Source organism: Hippopotamus amphibius, chromosome 4 (assembly GCF_030028045.1).
Source record: "Hippopotamus amphibius kiboko isolate mHipAmp2 chromosome 4, mHipAmp2.hap2, whole genome shotgun sequence".
Classification (NCBI taxonomy): domain Eukaryota; kingdom Metazoa; phylum Chordata; class Mammalia; order Artiodactyla; family Hippopotamidae; genus Hippopotamus; species Hippopotamus amphibius.
Window position 1 is genome coordinate 22,223,118 of NC_080189.1, and position 23,382 is coordinate 22,246,499.

Sequence of the window (23,382 nt, forward strand, 5' to 3'; positions counted from 1 at the left end):
CAATAGAATATTACCTGCCACAGAAAGGATGTAGTACTGATACATGCTACAACATAAATGAACCTTGAAAACAGTATGCTAAATGAAAGAAGCCAATCACAAAGACTACATATTCTATGACTTCATTTATATGAAATGTCCAGAATCTATAGAGACAGAAAGGCAAATCTATAGAGACAAGAAGTAAATTAGTGGTTGCTCAGGGATAAGGCAGGAAGCAGGTCCTAACAAAGGGTATAGTTTTCTTTCTGAGATTATGAATATGTTCTCAAATTGACTGCAGTGATGTTTGCACATATCTATGAACATACTAAAAACCACTGAATTGTACTTTTTAAGTAGCTGAATGCATGGAATGCAAATTGCCAAACTAAAAACATTATTATCTTAAAAAGTCAACTAACTCTATTACTTTTTAAATTTTATATTAAATACTTATGTTCAAGGAATTGGAGGAAATGATCCTTATCCTAAAATTAATCAAAATATTGGTAATATATTCTAAAACTATTAAAAGCTATTAGCCAAATCAGATTCTGTAATAAACTAATCTTCAAAGTTCTCAAGGTCTCATTAGAAAAACTGCCTATAATTATAAATAATCTTAATAATAAAAACTTTTTAAAATAGTAAGACAGATAAGAAGCTTTCTCTTCCAAGTCCTTCCAAATGCAACATCCCCACCCCAAGATAACCAATTTCACTTAAAATATTCTCTGAAATTGCTAAAAATTATGAAAATCGTGAAAATTTATAGCACGGATTTAAAACTTATTATTAAAACTAATTATTTAATATTTTTAACATGGCCAATATGACTCTGTCTAACCCAAGAACAAAGCTCTATTAAAAGAAGAAAAGTAGTCTAAATGCTTAGTTAATTAACTCATTTATGCATTTAATAAGCACTATGCTGGACTACAATGATAAGGGGGAGAAATGTCACAGTACTTATGGAGCCTGTGGTCTAGCTGGGGGGACAGCTATTAATCAAATAATTATACAAATAAATGCATAATTATAAATCATATAAAGTGATATATGAGAAGGGTATACATTTGTATAAAGCATTTGACTGTAGGAGTGGGGAAGGGGCACTTCTTTGGTGGGACAGGGGAAGTTAGATTTTGCTATGAGAGTGACATTCTAGCTGACAACTGAAGATAAGTAGGAATTAGGTTTTAGGGCTCCTCTGATCAAACTATTTAGATCAAAAGGGAAGAAAGGGGACAATGAGAGGAAGGGGAAAGGGATAAAATAACATTTCTATTTATACAAAACAACATGCCTTAACATAGGTGATACTAAAATAAATATCAGTCATATTGAAGAAATGTTTGGCTATTTTAAAAGTATTAAATACTAACAATATTTACAAGCCAAAAAATTTACATTACACCCAAGTATCTTCCTTCTAAACAATGCCTTCACATAAATATTCCCATGAAAGTTCAAAAAAAAAGTAAATAATATAAAAAACACATTGTAGAAAGGGAAAATAACTATATACTGTGACAAAGATTAAACTCTCAATTTCTGGACCTCATAAACTGGTAAGTCTCAAAAGAGAATTATGAATCATCAACAAAACCAAGAATAAATCTCATTTTAGTCAATAAGTACTTAAAACAATTGCTAACAAATAATGTTATTTATAGTCCCTAATTTTTCCTATCAGATATTAGGAATAAGTAGTTAAGGTGCATAAAGGCAAAATGAAGGAAAACACTGAGCAAAAAATCTGGGGCCCAAGTGTTAGGATAGTATGTTAACATAATCATAAGGAATTTATAAGCCTACAAAATATAAGTTTATTCCATAAGAACTAAACACAGAAAGATTTCTGCTTCTGGAAATGACAGAATAGCCTGCAGCAGACCAACATTACCTCTCACAACTAGAAAAGCTGTATAAAACAGGAAAAAAAGAAGTTCTTAAGGTATCAGAGACTTTCTGAGGCAGTTAGGATTTGAGATGCCGAAGAACATGTTACAGCGATCCCCACATTGTGTGCAGCATTCCCTCTCAGGACATTCCACCTATTTCTTTAATGGCACAGGAAAGGAGCTGAGAATCCAGGAAAGGACAGCCACTAAAAGGTAGAAAAGTCAGCAGAGTTTTTGGCAATTTCAAGGGGATAGGTGGACAAAATTTGGTAACTGGGTCTTGCCATGACATCCAAGACCTGCGGGGTTAAGATCCTATAGAAAAGGGAGGTGCAGAAGACCAAACCTGATACTGTGTACTGATTCTCCTCTTAAAGCTTTGTCGATTCTTAAACTGCAAAAAGCAAGAGGCTAAAAAGCCAGTAGAAAGCAAATGAAAGCAAGGAGCTTCTCCTTTTAGGAGTCTCATGCTTTTGGAAAGGCAAAATCAGAAAAGGCCCCAGAAATACCTAGTCTCCCAGTTGGGTTCCCTGGAGGGCTACCAAAGTTGTGCAGACTAGATGTTTACAAAACCCAAAACTTAGCCTCACGTCAGCTCAGTTCCTGACTGTTGAGGTGATCTGCTTCTGTTTTATCTGCCTGCCAGAAGACAGGTGAATCCTCTCTAGAGAAGTACTCTAACATCAGGCAACTAACTGTAATTGCATCTAAAATTCTGAATATAATATCTGGTATTCAATCAAAAGTTACTCCCCAAAATAATGGTAATAATGATAATTATTATTATTTTTTATTATTATTATTTTATTATTATTATTATCATTATTACCAGACATACTAAGATAAAATGTGTGATAAAAGACAACAGAAATAGACCCACAGGTGATCCAGATATTGGAGTTTTCAGACTTTTAAGCAACTTGATTAATGTCACATTATGGAGATTTTCACCAGAGAATTAGAATCTATTTTTAAACAGAGAGTAAGAAAATCAAATGAAAAATTTAGCACTTAAAAAATTGCTGAAATCAAGAATAAAACAGATGGGATTAAAAGCTGACTGGACATACCAGAGTAGAGAGTTACTGAACTGGAACACAGGCAAGTAAAGCCTTTCCAGAATGAGATAAGGAGAGAAAAAAAAAATTATTTAAAAAAAAAAAAAAAGACAGAAAAAAGCATAAAGGACATATGGGACAGGACACAAGGTATAGTATGGATTTAATAAAAGTCAGAGAGGGAAGGAGGAAAAGAAGGTGACAGGAAGAATATATGAAGAATATCAAAATTTTTTCAGAACTGATGGGAATCATGCTATAAATTCGAGAGGTGCCAGAAACTCCAAACAGATTACAAAGAAATCCATCCTTAGGTGCTAATAGCTAATCTCTAAAATTAAAATCTAGAAAATCTCTCATATTTCCAAAGATGACTTCTGAATGACTGAAATGTAACAAAGTCTGATCACCACAAACAGATTAAATGTATCTTACCAACATACAGAACATCATACAGTCCGTGTATCAGTCTCAAAAAAAGTGCAAATAACAGTTATTTGCCAAAAATTAAACATAATACTAAACTTCGCACTATTTGTTCAATACAAAAAGTATTTCTACATAGAAGGAAACTGATGATGCTCAGAGAAAAATCATAACTTGGTAAAAGTCACAAAGATCCAGTCCTAGGAGGCAGCTCCACATATTTAATCTCTAGTCCTCGACCCACCTCAAACTTTTCCTCTATGCTGGGTATCTTTACTTTCCTAAAGTTCTAATATCACCAGACTGAAAACATCAGTCTTAGAACTTTCACTGGCTAGTAAGGTTGCGAAGCCAGGCCAGTACTAATCTTAGTTTAGGGAAAGGGAAAAAGGGGAAGGAAAGAAAGAGCACAACAGTCCCCAGGCTCCAGGGAGTTGAATGCCTCCAAACTAGCGATTCGCAATTCCTGGGTTTCAGAAGCCTTCGGGATTGTAACAAATCCTCAAATTCATATGCACAGTAATCACTGTCTATACATCAAATAAATAAATCTCACAAATGTGTTCTGTTTTTCAAATGTGTGTGATTAATAAAACAAAAATCCATTTAAAAGCTAAAATAAAGGGGGGAGGGAGCAGGGAAAAGAAATGATAAGAAGCAATGTCACTTTTGAATTATGTAAGCACTCTCTAGACATTTCTAAGGACCTATCTGACCAAAACCACATTCTTTATCCCAAATTACTAAGGATAATACCAAAGTAAACCCAGGGTACATAGAAAGAGTTTCCTACACAGACAGTAGGAAGATAAATTGATATCTTTAATTCAACAATTCAACATCTCAGAACTCATCATAAATGATTTGTTTCTGGGCTTCCTAGGTGGCGCAGTGGTTAAGAATCCGCCTGCCAGTGCAGGGGACACGGGTTCGATCCCTGCTCCAGGAAGATCCCACATGCTGAGGAGCAACTAAGCCCATGCACCACAACTACTGAGCCTGCGCTTTAAAGCCTGTGAGCCACAACTATTGAGCCGAGCCCATGTGCTGCAACTACTGAAGCCCATGAGCCTAGAGCCCATGCTCGGTAACAAGAGAAACCACAGCAACGAGCAGCCCCTGCTCGCCTCAACTAGAGAAAGCCGGTGTGCAGCAACGAAGATGCAACACAGCCAATAAATAAATTTATTAATTAATTACTTAACTTAAAAAAAAAAAGATTTGTTTCTGTAAGGCAAAAAAAAAATAGTCTCATTACTCCTAATGGCCAAAGAACAACAAAACAAACCCAGAAAGCCTAAATGTCCCAAAATAGGGGGTCAATTAAATAAAATGTCATAAAATCATTATATGGATTATAATGTATCCATAACAAATGATAATACAGAAGAATAGTTAATAACATGAGGAAATATTTATCATATATTAAGAAGGAAAAAGAATACAGAACAGCAAACAGAGAACAATATCAAATTGTAAAATAGATACAGACACAACAGAATATCTGGAATGATATATATCACAGGGTGATTATACCACAGGGTGGTGGAATTAAGGGTAATTTAAATTTTGTTTCCGTGGGTCTATATTTTGCAAATATTCCTCAAGTAACTTAGGGTGGATTTTTTGGCAATTAGAAAAAATACATATTCATTTTTAAATGTGAAATTTTACAACAGTTGAAATAGGTTCACCTCCTATCCTACTTGTCAAATTATATCATTTTACTCTGAACCATGAATCATATATTCACAAAGGTACAGTTTTAATTAATGTTTAAGTAATAAAGAAGACTAACAGAAAAAAAAGGTAAACACTTAAAAATGCATCCAATTTTACTATCTAAACTAATGAAATCTTTCACTAACATGTAAACAAGAGAAGGATCATTCTATGTCAATAAAATTATCAAATGTGTAAATATACTTTCAAAGGTCCTCCCAATTTTTATATTAATACATTAAAACCTTAAATGTCAAGATAAAATGTGTCTAAGTATCTTTCCCTCTCTCCATTCTAACCTTTTAGCACTTTTTATCTGTATTCTCAATTAGGAACATATCACAGCCATGTAAAATACTGAAGCAGCTTTCATAACAGAAGTCAGGAGGTCCAAAATCTGAGTCCTATCTCCTACCCTTTCAACTCTCAGACCTGGACAATTTAACTTACCTCTCTGAACCTCAGTTTCCTTAACTGTAAGAGAGAATGATAATATTTATCAGAGATTTTGTGAATATGAAATCAAAAGAATACATGCTAAGTCCTAAGCATGGTACCTGACAAAGAGAAGTTACTCAAGTGGTGGTTGTTACTAGAAGCACACGCAAGAATTTCCCAAGCCTTCTGAAAACTACATGACCTGGGATCTCCCTGGTGATCCACTGGTAAAGAATCCGCCTTCCAATGCAGGGCACACAAGTTCAATCCCTGGTCAGCGAACTAAGATTCCACATGTCGCCAGGCAACTAAGCCCGCACACCACAACTACGGAGCTTGTTTGCCCTGGAGCCCCCACGCCACAACTATAGAAAGAAGCCCACGCACCACAACGAAGAGCCAGCACGCCTCAAGGAAAGATCCCACATGCCTCAATGAAGATCCCCTGTGCCGCAACTAAGATCTGACACAGCCAAAAAAAAAAAACAAAGTAAATAAATAAATAAGAATTTAAAAAAAAAAAAAACCTATATGACCTAGGGCAAGTTACTTAACCTATATGGACCTCAGTTTCCTCATATGCAAAACAGACACAATACCTATCTTGCAGGTTTGGTAAGGATTAGGTAAAATTATATACAAAAATCATCTTGCACACAGTAGGTGTGCCATAAATTGTAGTTAGTATCACTATTAGCTACAGCAATAAACACTTGAGTATAGAGAGTAACAGTTTATAAAATATTTTTACATATAAGAGTGCATGTCTGGGATGAGGAGGGTGGGAGGGAGGTTCAAGAAGGAGGAGATATGGAGATATATGTATAAATATAGCTGATTCACTATGTTGTACAGCAGAAACTAACACAACATTGTAAAGCAATTATACTCCAATAAAGATGTATTTAAAAAAGGGTGCATGCAATTCTAAGAATTAATCATTTAAATAGATGCATTTCTCTTAATTCCCAAATTAGCTGTAAACTTCAGAAAAATGTAAAATACAAACAAATCTTTTTTAAGCACACTGAAAAATAAAAGGCCAATTCATTAGTTTCAAAATAAAAATGTGTTATCTATAACTCAATCTACTTTAACATTTTTGAAGTCCAAATAAATCTAAATGGGTTAGAAGGGAAAATGTTCTTTTTGCCTTTGAGAGAAGGAAAATGTTTTTTAAGTCTTTAGGAAAAAAAAAAGAAATCTGAATTTTTCTTTTTTTTCATGACTTCACATGTCTTTCACAACTAAAATGTAAGTGCCTGTAAAACAAGAACTCTTTCAAATCTCTGAATTCCTGTCCCCATTTTTGTGCAGAAGCAGAACAGCTCTATGGTTAAGACCAAAGAATGTGGAGCCAGACGGCCTGGGTTCAAAACCTGATTCCATCCAGCAGTGCGACCTGAGGCAAGTTTTAATGTCTCCATGTCTGTTTCTTCAGCTGGAAAATGAAGATTCCTCATTTAATTGTTGTGAGTATTAAATTAGTACCGTTAAGTGGTCATAAGAGAGCCTAGGAAATGGAAGGCACATCATAAATGCTTCCTCCTGTTACTGCTTTATTATTACCCCCTCAAAATGCCTTGATCAGTGACTTGTAATCAATAAATATTTGCTACTTTGTACACAATTTCAACAAAAGGCTTTACTTAAAATTAGAGCTGTTTAAGAAGTACTTTAACATGACTGTTACTGCCAATAAAGATACAGCAATTGCTGTTAGGATTCTAGGGCAAAAGTAAAGTCAATGCCTTTCTCACACTTCCTATTATACAACGTTCTAACATCCTTACTTGCTAATAGAAGTTTAGGCATGGCACACACCAATGCAGCAGACACAAAACTCTCAAACTCAGGCTCCATAATACTCAACTATACTCCTTCAAAGAAAAAGTTCAGATTACTCCTCTATTATAATAGTTAAGTGCTTTAAAATAAAAACGATACTGCATAAGTCAACAGAATATCGTAAAGACTAAAAACACAATAAATGAAAGTGTTTGAAACTTAAATATGCACTAAATACCAGTTTACGAATATATTTGAAAAAATTGCAACGACAGATTTCTCCTATTTCAAATAGCTGCCTTCTAACTTCAAAACTAGTATGCTGTTCACTTCAAATCTGCGGCCAGGATAACCAGACATAAGTCAAAGTAAAGTTGCCATCTCACTAAATCATTTCCTGCTTGAAATGTACTCTTTTTTATTCATAAGTCAGATGGGGCTTGGGATATCCAAGTCTCACCCCTACAACAGAAATTTAAGGAGTGCAATCCTGGAAGTAGTCTAACTTAAGACCAGGAAAATGTGTCCAGCATTATTAGATCAAACAATGCCATTCCAGTTTCCAACTGTCTGTGATCCTAACCTGAGTATAGAAAAATACTGATTACCTTCAGACTCAATAATTTGTTAAGCCCTGAAAATCAGAAATCAAGTACCCAGGGCCACATTTCAACTCCAGTTGAGGGCTAGAATGTTTACCTGGTTCACTCTCACATTAAAAGCTGGATGCCAACATCAATCAAGGACAGAGCCATACAACAGCCATCGAGAGGCCACACAGGCCAGATAAGGCCACAGTTCACTTGGCACCCCTCACTGAATCACATCCTACTGAAGGCCTGACTGCCAACCCTTGACCTGGAGAACAGGACAATGGGCTGGCAGTCAAGAGTTAGATTCTTCTAGTCACAGCTCCATTTTTAGATTTTTGACTGATTTGACTAGAGAAATCAAATTGGAGAACATGTGCAGAATTTTTTAAATGTAAGTGGAAAACTTCCGAGTACGCTTCACATATCTAGTCACTTTACTTGTTCAGTAACAACAATATTCATAACTTTTGTTCATAAAATCATTCCTGGACTTGTAAAATGACGGTCCAGGGGGACAACTAGCGCTTTTCTTCTGCACAGGTTTTAAAACTTTACTAAGCCCGTTTTCTATCAGTATGTAAAACTGGAGTTCGATCTGCTTCTTCTTTCAAAGATAAGCAGATATTGAATGAAAGTACTGTCAGTATTTCAGAAGCAATTTGCTACAAAAAAAGTACGGTTTTCCTGTAACACAATGGAACTCTTTTTAACACCTAAATTGGGGATCCAGACCAAGTGAGTGTTGGAAGTCAAATTCATTAAAGTCAGACTTTTCTTTCTATATCTGAGTTTCTGGGCTGGGAAATTGGTCTGTGTCTACATAAATCCATGCTCTGAGCCATGATATAATAGAACTCTTCTGTAACGCCCCTTCTGCCCACTCTATTTTTTTCAGAACTACCAGCCGGAAAAGATCACCCCTCTGCAAATCCTACAACGTCTCCCCACTTGCACAGAGAGATTCCACAACTTTTCAGCCGTCTGTGACTTTTACCACTCCTCTGGAGCTAACCACTTTTAATGATCACCGCCTCCCTCCCCCAGGAACAATCACTCTTCTCAGCTTTACACTTTGTCCGGGCTGCAATCGACTGAACCGTCCCCCATCTGCGGCCACCTCTGATGCCCTTAGACATCTTCACCAGCTGGCCCGCCGTCCGGTCCCGAAAGCCCCGGCTGCTGCCCCACCTCCCTGAGCCGCCCGCCCCCAAGCCCTTCTCAACCCCCAAACACGGACGCAGCATCACCAGGCTCCCTGCTGTCCTACGGGCCCCAGCCCCGCCAAACACCTCGCCCCTTCCACCGAATCTCGCTCTCTGGATCCTAACCCTTCCCTGAGGCGGGGGCGGGCAACACTCTCGGCGGCTGGACTGCGACTCCAGAGGCCGTGCGTCCCCCTCACCAGGCCCCGCCTGGGCCTCTCGGCGCGGCTGCCCTCCAAGGCCCCTCTGGCCCAGCCGTCCTTACGCAGAAGAGTAGGGCAACACGAACCCAGAGCCCAGCACTTACTCGGGAAGGTAGGTGGAGGAGAAGGAGCTCCACTTGTGTAGCGCATAGGGCAGAAGCCGGCACTCAGGCGCCGCAGCGACAGCCCCGCCAGCCGCCATCTTGTCAGCACCGTAGCGGCCGCCACCGACCGCCAGCCGCGCCGGGAGGGGAGAAGGGGCGTGGCCTGCTCTTAAAGGGGCCGCGGTCCGCCTGGGCCGTCGGCTCTCCAGGTCTCGCGAAGTTACGCCTGTGTGAAGCCGGGGGACGCGCGCGGGTCCGCGGTTCACTCTGGGGGTCTCCGCCACTGAACCCTCCTGAATGACTGACTGGCGGAAACTGGGACTGGAGTGTGAGCACCTGAGGGGCTCTCCAGTGGGGCTTGGAGAGGAATGGCTCAAATGACTTTTCTTGAAAGCTGAGGTAAGGGGAAAAGCCAGAAATATTATGAAAAGAAATAAATTGTAGTGATGGGCCAGGAAGGGAAAATGAGAAGTTGGAGAAGGGACGCCTTTGAGACTTTGGAAACTACCGCTCTCTCCAGTTTCTAAATTCTTTAAGGAAACAGCGCTGAAGGGAATTGGAGCGGAATAGCTAATGGCCTTTCCTTCTGGAGTTGTCCTGATTTTAAACGTCTTGTCCCCCGTTCCAGAGGCACAGAGAGACGGGAAAAGGAAGTGCTCGTGTGTCCTCTCACCCTGTTCAGTTTTCAGTCTGTGGTGCCCTTCCTTGTAAGCATCTGCTGTGAGCCAGCTTATATCCACCTTGCGCAATTGGTTTGCCCAGGAACGATATTCAGCCACAGACCAGAAAAATCCTGAAGGAGCTGGGAAGCTGGGTGTCGTCATTCTTCCAGCTGGTAAATCTGCCTTTTTTTTTTTTTAATTTTATTTATTATTTGGGGGGGGTACACCAAGTTCAATCATCTGTTTTTATACACATATCCCCGTATTCCCTCCCTCCTTCGACTCCCCCCCCCCCCCCGCCAGGATGGAAAATCTGCCTACTTTTAACTGAGAGATATTTAGCCCCAAAATTCTGAAAGAGCAAGAGACAGAGAGTTTCAAGAAAATGATCACAGAGGGAATAACAGCCCATGTGTTCTGAATGCCATATGGGTATCATACCAGCTTCTTATCAAAAAAGGAACACTTGCTCTAAATATCTAGGAGTTTTAGCTAACGTTCCCATCAAATACCTGTTGGTCAGCGTTGTGCATGTTTATTCCTTGGTTTAGCCACTGCAGTACCGAAGTACTCTTCTCTCATTGTCTAAGAGGTTCTACCCCTGGAAGCCTGCACCACATCTTCACCTCCACCTGACCGATGGAAAAACTCAAGCATAGAGTTTTTTAGTGAATGACCAAGTGAGTTGAAACACTTCAGTACTATAGTTGTATTCTTTTCCCATTATAATCATTAAGCTGCCCAAACTTCCTCAGATCCTTTCCTGATCCTATTTCCAGAGGGGAAAGCTTAATGATGGCCTCCAGTAGCATATCAGATCGAGAATGCCAAATAGAAAGGCCACAATATGTTAACCTTTAAAATCACATGTGCTTTGTGTGTTGCAGCATGTTGGAAAAGTATTTGTTCCTTAAGAGAAGGCTGTAATCCCAGTAATGAAGTTGGGAGTCCAGAGACAGTGGAAGAGGCCAGAGAAGGTTAATTAGTTCCAAAGATGATTAGTGGTTATTTTGGGGGGGAAGAGATACTTTTAAGGGGAAAAGATAAGATGGTGATTCAATTTAATTAGTGTGAGGCTCCAAACTTGCTAATTACACCTCTTACCCTAATGTAAGTCGAGTCCTTGTTCTTTTCCAGACATAGGGTTACAGTCCCTGAGTGATCTTTTTTTAAAAACACATATAAGCCAGTTCTTCCAAGATGACTCTCCCTGACTTTCTGTGACTTTCTATTCTCTTTGGGTAACACTGAAAGTCCTTAGCATAGGCCTTTCATATCCTACCTTGATTACCTCTCTAGCCTTCTCTCTCTTCTTTCTCCTTTGCATGCCTTTCTCCAGCCACACTAAACTAACACACTGAATTGGCTCCTATAAATTCTGTGCTCTCTCTGGTCTCCAGGGCTTAGTCTAAGCCAAGCCAGGAATAGTCCCCCATTCTTCACCTGGCTAACTTGTGCTTGTTTTGCAGATTATTTCATTCTGGAAAATCAGTTCTCATCACCTATTTCATGATTAGGTGCCATTTTTTTTACATTTCCCTTGTCACCCTGAGTTTCCTTCCTTATCTTAGCAAACATCACAATGTATTTTTATTTTTTCTTTATTTCTCGTTCTCTCTCCCTAAGTTATAACTCCCATGAAAATAGGAGTCATGCATACCTTGTTCATAGTTGTATCCTTAGTCCTTTTAGAGTGTCTTGCATATAGTGGATGTTCAGTAAATATTTATTGAAGAAAGAATGAATTGTGCTAAAAGAGTACTTGGGTTGCAAAGGAAAAAGAATGCCAGAACTTCTCAGACGACAGAACTGTATCCCTGAGGTATGATTGCCACAGAGAATGTAAAGACCTAGGATAGCATGCCTTTTCTGCAGCACAGATTTTACAAATGGTAAAATAATTTAAAGCATTCGTATGTTAACATAAATACAGATAGGTATACTATGATAATGAACCCTAAATTTTGTGTAAACGTTAAGATAAAATAGAAGACTAAAGAAATTTCAAAATCTACAGAAGTCTGCCAAGTCTCAGATCTCCTAGGGGTATACATTTACTTCCTCTCCCTTTGGGGCATTGCCTTAGTTGATGGGGTTTATTGTAAGGATACATGGGGAAGGTCTGCAAGCTGTCAGCAGCCATTTAGCCCCCCTACTTCCCCTACACTTCAAAGATTAATATATATTGATGGCCTCATGGAGAGCAGGACGATGGATCATCATTTTTCAGGGATCAACAGTCTAGTAATCCAGTTATCTTGTCATCTGAAAGAAATCATCTTTTACTCTCTGATGATGTCTCAACATGCTTCTCATAGTAAATACGGCCCAGAGAGAGTAACTGATTATATTTGGTTTGTCACCATTCACTATCTTTTCCTGAAAAAAAAAAGATTCATTGAGAGACTGTGATATGCCAGGCCCTGTCCTAGATGTTTGGGAGGCAGGGATAAACAGACAAACCAGACAAGAGCCCTGCTTCATGGAGCTTACATTCTGGCAGGGCAACATATAATAAATATAATAAGTCAACTAGATAATTTTAGTCTGTGCATTTTAGGTGCTAAGAAGAGACTACACTGGAGTAGTATTTAGACTGGATGACAAAGGAAAGTGTCTCTAAGAAGGTAACACTTGAGCTAATACCTGTGCAGTGAAAAAGTGCCAACCATGCAAAGTCTGGATAAAAAACATTCTGGGAAGAGAGAATAAGCAAATGCAATGCGCCTGAGGCAGGAAAGGGGTTGTTAAAGAAAAGAAAGAAGAGAGTGTGGTGGGAGCCTAGTGATGGAAGGGGAGATTGGAGTCAGAACAAGTAGGGCCCTAACAATCATGGTACGGAATCGTGCCATGGAAATGTGAAGGGGAGACCTGTGTGGGGATTCGAGCCAAGGAGTAGTGTGATCCATTTTACATTTTGTAAAGAACACTCTGCAAAATAGAAAATGGGTTGGAGAGAGGCGAGAGTGGAAGGGAGGAGACTCGACAGGAGGTTAAGCCAGGCAAGAAATTATGGTGGCTTGTACTAACAAAGGAGATGGAGAGAAGTGGTTGAATCGGGATATATTTTGGGAGTAAAGTCAGCTAGACTTGCTGATCAGGGAGGGAAGGGAAGAAGAAATGGAAAAAATTGAGGATAACTCCTGGGTTTTGTGTGATGCTTTTATTGAAAGGGGAAGATTTGGGGTTGGAACAGTTTTGAGGTAGAAGAAATCAAGAATTCCAACTTCAGTGTACTGTATAAGGGATGCCTATTAGATATCCAAGTAGATTGCCAAGCATCCAGTATGGGGATCTATGTTGGTCAGAGTCTTAAATCAAACCACCTCATAGGCATTTGACCTTCTTCATATATAACCAATAAGTGCTTGCTTTTTGGGGGGAGGGTAGGGGGGGGTGGGTCTGTTTTTTGTTTTGTTTTTAGGTTTAGACACTGATTCCTGGCTCAATCAATTTCCCTCTAAATAGCAGAGTCAATATAGCTCTGGGTATAGCAGCTCTAGAAGAAGAAACCATCTGTGGATCTGTGGCAGCCTTCTGCAGAAGGGGATCAAGGGGGTACAGAACAGTCTAGGGAAAGAAACCCAGAGTATACTTGAAAATCTTGTTTGCAGTCCCAGTTCTGATTCTTTTTTAGCTATGAGAACTTGGGAAAGTCACTTAACTTCTCAGCGTCTCATTTTCCACCACTATAAAGTGGTTCCAGGAAAATCTACTTCACAGGAGGGTTTTGAAGATCAAGTGAAGGAAGAAGGCCTAGCTCGTGTGCTATACGTTCTCACTTAATTCTCACAAAAACTCTGAGAGAGAAGTATTATTATTCCCTTTTTTACAAATGAGAAAAATAAGGCTCAGAAAGGTTAAATATGGTTTGTTATCTTTAGTTTGCCCCTCCAGATGTGTGTGAGGGAAGAGGATGAGGTTGGGGTATCCCTTCCTCTGACTCCCTACCTGTAAGCACAGTGGGCTGACTGGCCCTTTCAACCAGAGGTCACAAGTCCTCCCAAATGGCCTCTCTACACAGCTCTCTCTGGTTCTGGGTTCCAGTAACCACCCCCTCCCCTTGCTCCCTGTGGTTTCCTGGTATGTTCTCACATCTTTATAAATAGTCCCTTTATTAAACCTCTCAAATTGCCCAATTTGAGAATAATGCCATCTGTTTCCAGCTGGGACCCTAACTGTTACAGTAACTTATCTAAAGAAATATAGCTAGTCAGTAACAGAGCCAGAATCTCTTTGTTTCAAAAGCCCATCCTGTTGGATTGCATCCCATTCCTCTCAGGTGGAAAAAGACTTAGTAAACTATAAAGTGCTATTCAAATATTAGATATGGTCAAATAATAAAGAGTTAAAAAGCAAAACAATTCCGGCTGATTTTATTTATTTCCAGGCAAAGAAACATACCAATTGACCGAGGGGGAAAAGAAGGTGTTTCTAATTTTTAGGAAGGGGTGTCACGGTGTGTTACACTAATTAAAGATTAAAACAAATACTCTAAATCAGCTGGAATATATCCACAGCTATGTACATGATTGGTTAGAACAAGCCCTATACCTCATTGGTCAGGAAAAAAAGTCTTCAGATAGGTCCTATAAGGTTCTAGTTTTAGCTTACCAGGATCACTCAAAGTTCATGGTTTCTTTAACAACTTCCAGCTGGTTAGGAGAGTTGACGCACAACACAGTACTCAATGTGCTATGTCTTAGGCATGTTCTGCTGTAAAAAGAATTTCCCTTCATGATATTATTATGCAACAGATGAAGAAACTAATACCCAAATATGTCCAATGTCACATCTAAGGTCATTTATATAACTGGGCTGTTTGCAGATCTGAATCTAGAACCCAAGTACCTAATTCTCCGTCACTTTTTTTCCTAATGTAATTAATGGAAACTTTTTAGTCTACACCTACATTATTCTTCTTTAAATCCTCTATAACTAGCACATAGTAGATACTCCAGAAATATTTCCTCAGTTGAATCTCTTTTTTTTTTTTTTTTCTTTGTTCCCCATATTTTGGAGATATCTTTATTGCTGTTGATTTTCTTTTTTTTTTTTACATTATACTAAAATATTGTATCTTATATAGTATAAGATTGGCACAAAACATGCCAGAATTAGAATTTTAATATGGATCCCAATCATATTAATGCCTTCTGGGGCAATTTTCTTCATTATAAAGTAGTTTATGCTACTGGCTAATATTTTTTTTTTTTTTTTTTTTAAAGCTAATCCTTTTTTTTTTTTTTTTTTTTTTTTGGGGGGTACACCAGGTTCAATCAACTGTTTTTATACACATATCCCCATATTCCCTCCCTTCCTTGACGCCCCCCCCTCGAGTCCCCCCCACCCTCCCTGCCCCAGTCCTCTAAGGCATCTTCCATCCTTGAGTTGGACTCCCTTTGTTATACAACAACTTCCCACTGACTATTTTACAGTTGGTAGTATATATATGTCTGTGCTACTCTCTCGCTTCGTCTCAGTTTCCCCTTCACCCCCCGCCCCCTCCCATACCTCGAGTTCTCCAGTCCATTCTCTGTATCTGCTTCCTTGTTCTTGTCACTGAGTTCATCAGTACCATTTTTAGATTCCGTATATGTGAGTTAGCATACAATATTTGTCCTTCTCTTTCTGACTTACTTCACTATATATGACAGATTGTAGTTCTATCCACCTCATGACATATAGCTCCATCTCATCCCTTTTTGTAGCTGAGTAATATTCCATTGTATATATATGCCACATCTTCTGTATCCATTCATTTGTCGATGGGCATTTAGGTTGCTTCCATGTCCTGGCTATTGTAAAGAGTGCTGCAATAAACATTATGGTACAAGTTTCTTTTGGGATTATGGTTTTCTTTGGGTATATGCCCAGGAGTGGGATTACTGGATCATATGGTAGTTCTATTTGTAGTTTTTTAAGGAACCTCCAAATTGTTTTCCATAGTGGCTGTACCAACTTACAGTCCCACCAACACTGCAGGAGAGTTCCCTTTTCTCCACACCCTCTCCAACATTTGTTGTTTCCAGACTTTGTGATGATGGCCATTCTGATTGGTGTGAGGTGATACCTCATTGTGGCTTTGACTTGCATTTCTCTGAGGATTAGTGATGTTGAGCATCTTTTCATGTGTTTGTTGGCCATCTGTATGTCTTCTTTGGAGAAATGTCTATTTAGGTCTTCTGCCCATTTGTGGATTGGGTTATTTGCTTTTTTGGTATGAAGCTGCATGAGCTGCTTGTATATTTTGGAGGTTAATCCTTTGTCCGTTGTTTCATAGGCAATTATTTTTTCCCATTCTGAGGGCAATCCCGATCAAATTACCAATGGCATTTTTCACAGAACTAGAGCAAGAAATCTTACGATTTGTATGGAAACGCAAAAGACCCCGAATAGCCAAAGCAATCTTGAGAAGGAAAAATGGAGTTGGTGGAATCAGGCTTCCTGACTTCAAACTATACTACAAGGCCATAGTGATCAAGACAGTATGGTACTGGCACAAAAATAGAAAGGAAGATCAATGGAATAGAATAGAGAACTCAGAAGTAAGCCCAAACACATACGGGCACCTTATCTTTGACAAAGGAGGCACGAGTATACAATGGAAAAAAGACAGCCTCTTCAATAAGTGGTGCTGGGAAAATTGGACAGCAACATGTAAAAGAATGAAATTAGAACACTTCCTAACACCATACACAAAAATAAACTCCAAATGGATTAAAGACCTACATGTAAGGCCAGACACGATAAAACTCCTAGAGGAAAACATAGGCAGAACACTCTTTGACATACATCAAAGCAAGATCCTTTTTGACCCACCTCCTAGAATCATGGAAATAAAATCAAGAATAAATGAATGGGACCTCATGAAACTTAAAAGCTTTTGCACAGCAAAAGAAACCATAAACAAGACTAAAAGTTGAATCTCTTAGTTCCTCCTGAATTCCTTCTCACTCACTGTCTTAGTCAGTTTAGGCCGTTATAAAAAAAAATACTATAGACTGGGTGGCTTAAACAACACATATTTATTTCTCACAGTTCTGGAGGCTGGGAAGTCCAAGATCAAGACACCAGTGGATTCGGATCTGTTGAGGGCCCTCTTCCTTATTTGTAGACAGCCAACATCTTGCTTTCACCCCTGGCCCCCAAAATGCATGTCCTCACAGACAAAATACATGCATTCCCCACCAGCCCCCAAAGTCTTTAACTTATTCCAGCATCAACTCTAAAATCCGGAGTCTTATCTAAAATGAGATATGAGTGAAACTCATTCTGAGGCAAAATTCCTCTCTAGCTCTGAAACCAAACCTGTGAAACCAAACAGACTAGGATAGGTATTCCCATTTCAAAAGGGAGAAAGAGGAAGGAGGAAAGGCATAATGAGTCCCAAGCAAATCCAAAACCTAGCAAAGCAAACTCCATGAGATCTTAAGGCTAGAGGATAATCCTTTGGCTTGATGCTGTGCCTTCTGGACCCCTCTGGAGTAGTCCTGCCCCGGGAGCTCTGCCAGGCCACAGACGCACCCACCCAGGGTTCTGCCAGGTGGTGGCCATACCTGGAAGGCTCCAAGTGGCCTCACTCCCAAGACTTAGGTTGGGGCTATCTGGCCTGTTGAGGCTGAGGTGATTCCCCCCAACACCTCACCTTTTGAAACCGTGATTTCTGAATTGCCTTCAGGGTCATTCTTTCCTTGTCTTGAAGAATAGCTTATGTTCCAACTAAATAGCTCTATGTAAAATCCAAGAAGTCCATCAGTCATGCTTTCTCATTTTTTGTAATATGGACAGGCTGAGAATTTTCCAAATCTTTAAGTTCTGGTTCCTTTTTGCTTAACAGTTCCATCATCAATCCACTTCTCTCTTCTCACATTTTGCTGTGCAAGCAGTCAGGAGGAACCAAGCAGCTCCTTCAACACTCTGCTTAGGAATCTCCTCAGCTAGATATCCGATTTCATCACTTGCAAGTTCTTACCTTCCACAAAATGCTAGAACATGAACACAAGTCAGCCAAGTTTTTGGCACTTTATAATAAGAATCATCTTGCCTCCAGTTTCCAATAGCTTTTCTGTCTGAGACCAGATGGGCTTTACTGTCCGTATTTCTACCAACATTCTATCCATGGTTATTTATATTTTCTAAGAAGATGGAAGCAGTCTCTCCAGCTTCCCTCTTTCTGAGATCTCACCAGAATTGCCTCTAGGAGTCCCTTCATAGCAATATTGACTTTGTCTAGCAGGCACCTCAGAAATCTTCCAGCCTCTGCCCATTACCCAGTTCCAAAGCTGCTTCCATATTTTTAGGTGTGTGTTACAACAACATCCCCACTTCTAGGTACCAATTTCTGTCTTAGTTAACTTGGGCCACTATAACAAAAATATCATAAACTGGGCAGCTTAAACAACAGACATTAATCTCTCACACTCAGGCTGGAAAGTCCAGGATCAAGGTTCCAGTAGATTTGGTGTCTGGTGAGAGCCCTATTCCTAGTTTGCAGATGGCTGCCTTCTTGCTGTATCCTCACATGCCCGAGAGAAAAGAGCTCTGGTCTCTTCATCCCCTGATAAGGGCACTAAGCCCATCAGGGGACTCCACCTTCATGACCTCCTCTAAACTTAGTTACCTCTCAAAGGCCCTATCTCCAAATAACAGCACATTGAGGATTAGGGCTTCAACATATTCAATCCATAGCAATAATTTATGACTATATTTTTTTAAAAATAAAATGAATTAGCCTCGGGATCGTCTATAGATCAGAAGACTGGAAAGAATTAAAGGAATGGGGGCTATCAATCAATTTCTGGTCAGTAAATGAAGAAAATCACCATGGGCGTTAGAAGAGTAACTTTGCCTCATTATAATTCCCACTGAACATTTCTTATATACCAGGAACTTACATGCATTATCTCAGTTAATCCATGCAACAGCCCTGTAAGTAAACTCAGATTCTTGGAGTTAAAACTTATATGTGTCCTCTCTATTATACAATTCTCAGATGCATGCATTCCTAACATCACCCCAAGATTTAGAAGGCCAAGAGAACAAATCTGGTGTTTTCCTAAGACTGTGCCTCAGCCTTACTTTTGTTTTCTCATGGTTTCCATATTAACTCATTTCTACTTTGTCATTGTTTGAAATCATTTCTTTGAGCACAACACTGCCAAAAGGAGTAGATAAAAAGCAAATACTAATGTTTTGTTTGCTAAGTAAGGGGATATCCCTTTTATTTGCTAGGACCAAGGAACTTCAGCCTAGCCCCAGTGGGTCCTTTGCCCAAGTCACAGGTGAACATTGATACTAGCTTCAGGTATGAAGCTCGGGTCTGTCTTCTCCCAGGAGGTGGCAGCAGCAGCAACAGCAGCAGCAGCCTCAGCTTGCTGGAGAAATAGACAATTCATCCTTTTCCCTGTTGGCGTCCAAACCTAGAAATTCCTGGTTCCAGAGACCACTTTATCCCTCCCTTGGTTTGCTGAGTTTGGTTGAAGCTGGGGCACAGCAAGTACAGGAACTGGCAATGAATCCTCTCATAAGTGCCTAGTGTTTTTGTAAACACTTTGGTCTGAGCTGTGACCTTGAAGCGTGTCTGAAGGAGGACCAGGAAGTCTCTGGCCAGGGAAAAGAGCTTCAAAAAGAAATAGTAACTTAAACACATCTACACAGGCATAAACCCAGTGGACCCCAGCTCACAGTTTGGTGCCACACAAAGAATATAGATTCCATACCCAGCCTCCCAGCTACCAGCAACTGACCTTGTTGTTGAATCTGTCAGAGCTGCAATTTCCTCTTCCACCAAGTGGACCAGATGATCTTTAAGCACCTGTGAATTCTTAAATTATGAACTAGTACACTTTTATTTTTTGGATTAAGTAGGGTTGGGCCTTCACCCTTTCAGAATTTTAAAAATCCCAGACACAACAAAGCACTACTGGTTCCAAGTTAATCCCAGGTGAGCACAAATCCTGGCGAACACTGCCAGCTGCCTAGACGGTGGGCAGAAATCCCAGGAAATGTCTGAACACCACACAGCTATGGATGAACTGTCAACTGCTGGGGGTTGCTTTGCAAATTACCACATCTAAACGAAGCTGACAAAATAATATTCCAAAAAGAAATTAACACTGATTTCTAGTATATTTGGAACCAAAAGGCTTTTTGGGAAAAGTGAATGTGACTCCAAAGAAAGTATCCCAGCCCTCTGGGTAGAAATGTTTGAAGTTAAGGGGATTCATCAAGTCAGGATCTTTCAGTGCGTTTGTTCCATCACCACTGTCAGGGCTCAACCCGCTCTTTGTGAAGGAGGAGACAGAACTAGCTCCTCTCATTTTCCCCCTGCTTCATCCTGCCTGCTCTCACTTTCATTGCCTGGACTGCTTAAAATTTCATCCATACTTTCAGTAAACACTTGTTGGGCATCTACTGTGTGCCAGATGCTGGCATACACCTAGCTATTAAGGAGCTCACAATCAAGTAGTCAGATATTAAACAGGTTAATCCACAAAGCATTCAGAAAGAATTAGCATATAAAATATAAGGTCATCATGGTAGTCACAGTGGTGGTCAGCAGTAGCATTATCTCTGAGGGCCAAACCCAAATATCATATTTCTTTATTAAAGCTATCTCCAGAACAGAGTAGAATCATCTAGAGGTAATCCCACAGGTGTACAGGCATTGGCTCCTGTGGGTCTTCAAGGCAACCTTTTCTTCCTGTTTCACATGGAAGTCATCCTGTTAGAATCCCTTCCTAAGTTAGGAAGCTTCGGCTCCAGAAGGCCACTATAAATGGAAATATATCTGTATTACCTGGCATGAAAGGATGGGGCTGGTTGGGGACTTCAACTTCCTACTTTACCTTTTCTCCTTAAGAATATTAGCGTAGGTGATGGGTGGGTTACGTAAGTTCCAGTGTTACTGAAACAAAGGGGACTGGACAGAGGGAAGTGGGGAATGATAGAAACAGGAGAGCATGGTGATAGCAAATTCTAGGTGGCTCCACACTAGAAAACAGAACCTGAACAGGCTAAAAATTAAGGGAACAAAGGGATGTCCAGTGGGACAAGGGACTGAAGTGAGCTATATTGTAGAACAAATGAACAGAAAAGAAACAAACTATTTCTTCTGTTTCCCCATCTCAGATCCATCCAAGGACATCAACTGAAGTATGTCTTCAAAGAAACACCAGATGTTGGAATCAGGTCAAAGTATTTCTCAAATGTAAATTTTCATAGAGACTATTACCATGTTGATCATTTTTATTTACTTTCTTCCTGTATATTTCCAAATAAGTTCAAAGTGATCTCCTTCTCCCCCCACTTCCACAACCAATTTTTAGCAATGCCACTTACTAAATATGTAGTACAAAGTTTGAGAACCTCTGTCTTTGGCCTAATTTTACCCAATTTATTGTCAGAGTCACTGCTCTCATAGCCCCCAAAGATAACCAGCCTTACAGTGGGATTCTCTGATGAGCACATTTCTGTGGTTGAGAACTTTTTCCCCTAAAGTCTTAGGAGACTGGCAGGCAGGAAACTGCCTATAACTGACAGCTGAGCTCTCCTCCTCCCTTTGGAATTTCTCCTGAGAAGTCAGCCTCCAGAAACCAGGCAGTGCAATTGTAGCTGGGACATCCACTTTGTAAGGTTTCCATTTCAACTTTCCCACCTTATCCATTAGGTCCACAATTAAAATGATTTTAGTGCTTAGAGTTGTGAACAGTAGTGAATCAGCATTTCAAAGAGAATTGGTAACAGGTGATGGTGGTATAAATGTCACATTCTAGAGATCCTACATTCATTTAAAAAACAAACCTAAATGCTTTTTTCAAAATCCCCTGCACTACTCAGTCTGTCGTCTTCTCTTTCTTTGTCCCTGTTTCTCCTCCCCTTCCTCTGTCTTCCTGCCTAGCTATCTCCTTCACCTGTTCTCCCACCTTATTACTGTCTTTCTGACTTGTTCCTCTTACCCCTGTTTATCTGTCTTGACCCTCTGCATCTTCCTGTTCCTTCTGCATCTGATTCCATTTCTTTCACTCTGTATTGTCTCCCCTTACCCACAACACACACCTCTTGCCTCTATTTCACCGTCTTTCCCACTTGCTGCTCCTTCGTTGACGATGATATAGAACAAAACCATTGTCAGATATTTATAATTATTAAATAAGGTATTTTAATTTTAAAGCAGGTAAGTTCTGAAAATGCTATATTTTTCTCTCCAAGGAGAAGAAAACACTTGCTCATGGTTAGCACTCCTCACATACTAACTATAATAATATTTTTCTTATAACTTCATGTGTTGGCCCCAGATTATTTTTTTCATGTAGTTCGGTGACCCTCAATAGAAAAATGGTTCTCTGTACTTCAATAATCTTGACAACAGCAGCTGACATCAATGTAGAAAGAAAAGCAAGCTAAAGACAGTAGTTGAGTGTATGCCTCCTGAATTGCATATTCAGTTGCAAAATCATCATCATTATTATTATAATTGCAGAGGGGAGGCATTTAAATAATTGTTCAAAGTGTCTTCTTGAGGAAATAACTAAATCAGGGCCAGCTGTCACAAACCAACCTACAATAATAATCCTGTATGTGCATCTTCAGTATTCATGGCAACTCTTCAATAACAAATTTAAGCCTTCATCTAATGTCCTTAAGCAACCTAGAAAATAACAAACAAACCTTGATCAGACCCAGTGGCTCACTTGGGACTGACCTGTGTTTTTAAGCAGTGTCCCAGAACAACCTTAGAATCATACACCACAGAAACAGAAATTGCACCATCAATTCAATGGCAAACTGGGGGTGGGGGTGGGGCTGGGGTCGGGGGTAGGGGTGGCCCAGCATGCACCTGCTATGTTATGGCAATAAATCTAGCCACACAAGTAGGGTGGAAACTAGGTAGGTACATCAGCAGAGAACTATTCACAAAGGTAGACATGTTTTATTGGCTTGAAATTTGTAAACAAATGGGAACTGTTGAGAAAAGAGGGACGGTCTTGTTTTTAGTTTACTTGTGAAATCACCCAAAAGTATTTGAGATTTTCTCTTCCCAAGATACAGCTGTGAAATGACTAATAGGAATTAAGTGAGCCTGCACCAGGAACTGAATGTGCCACTTCACTGGGAACAGAAAAGTTCCCCTGATAGAGGCTGTCCTCTTAGATTAGTACCTGGGGTGTTTTAAAGAGACTCAGCCAGATGAGAATGTGGAGCATTTATAAAGACCAAGAATCATCCAAACGCCTTTGCAAATTTTCCCCATATCTCAGTACTTTTGAGTCATGTTTATATCTTAGCCTCCACATTC

The 23,382-nt window shown here is 39.7% G+C and overlaps 1 protein-coding gene and 1 long non-coding RNA gene across 9 annotated transcripts in view; one reads left to right on the forward strand and one right to left on the reverse strand.

Annotated features, from left to right (window-relative positions):
• The window catches only part of MKLN1 (muskelin 1), a 354,784-nt gene that overhangs the window by 176,354 nt on the left and 155,048 nt on the right, over nucleotides 1–23,382 (reverse strand). For 2 of the 8 annotated variants that reach the window (XM_057731363.1, XM_057731364.1), the window contains exon 1: nucleotides 9,421–9,548. The exons of the other annotated variants lie outside the window; for them this stretch is intronic. In XM_057731363.1, the coding sequence (XP_057587346.1) occupies nucleotides 9,421–9,518 (98 nt within the window). In that variant the 5' untranslated portion in view covers nucleotides 9,519–9,548. Of the gene's footprint in view, nucleotides 1–9,420; nucleotides 9,549–23,382 lie in introns of those variants that run through there. 8 annotated transcript variants of the gene reach the window in all.
• Nucleotides 9,151–22,871, forward strand: LOC130851282 (uncharacterized). Its single transcript, XR_009053160.1, has 4 exons — nucleotides 9,151–9,819; nucleotides 10,049–10,255; nucleotides 10,634–10,762; nucleotides 21,216–22,871. It is a non-coding gene; the product is annotated as an uncharacterized LOC130851282 (long non-coding RNA).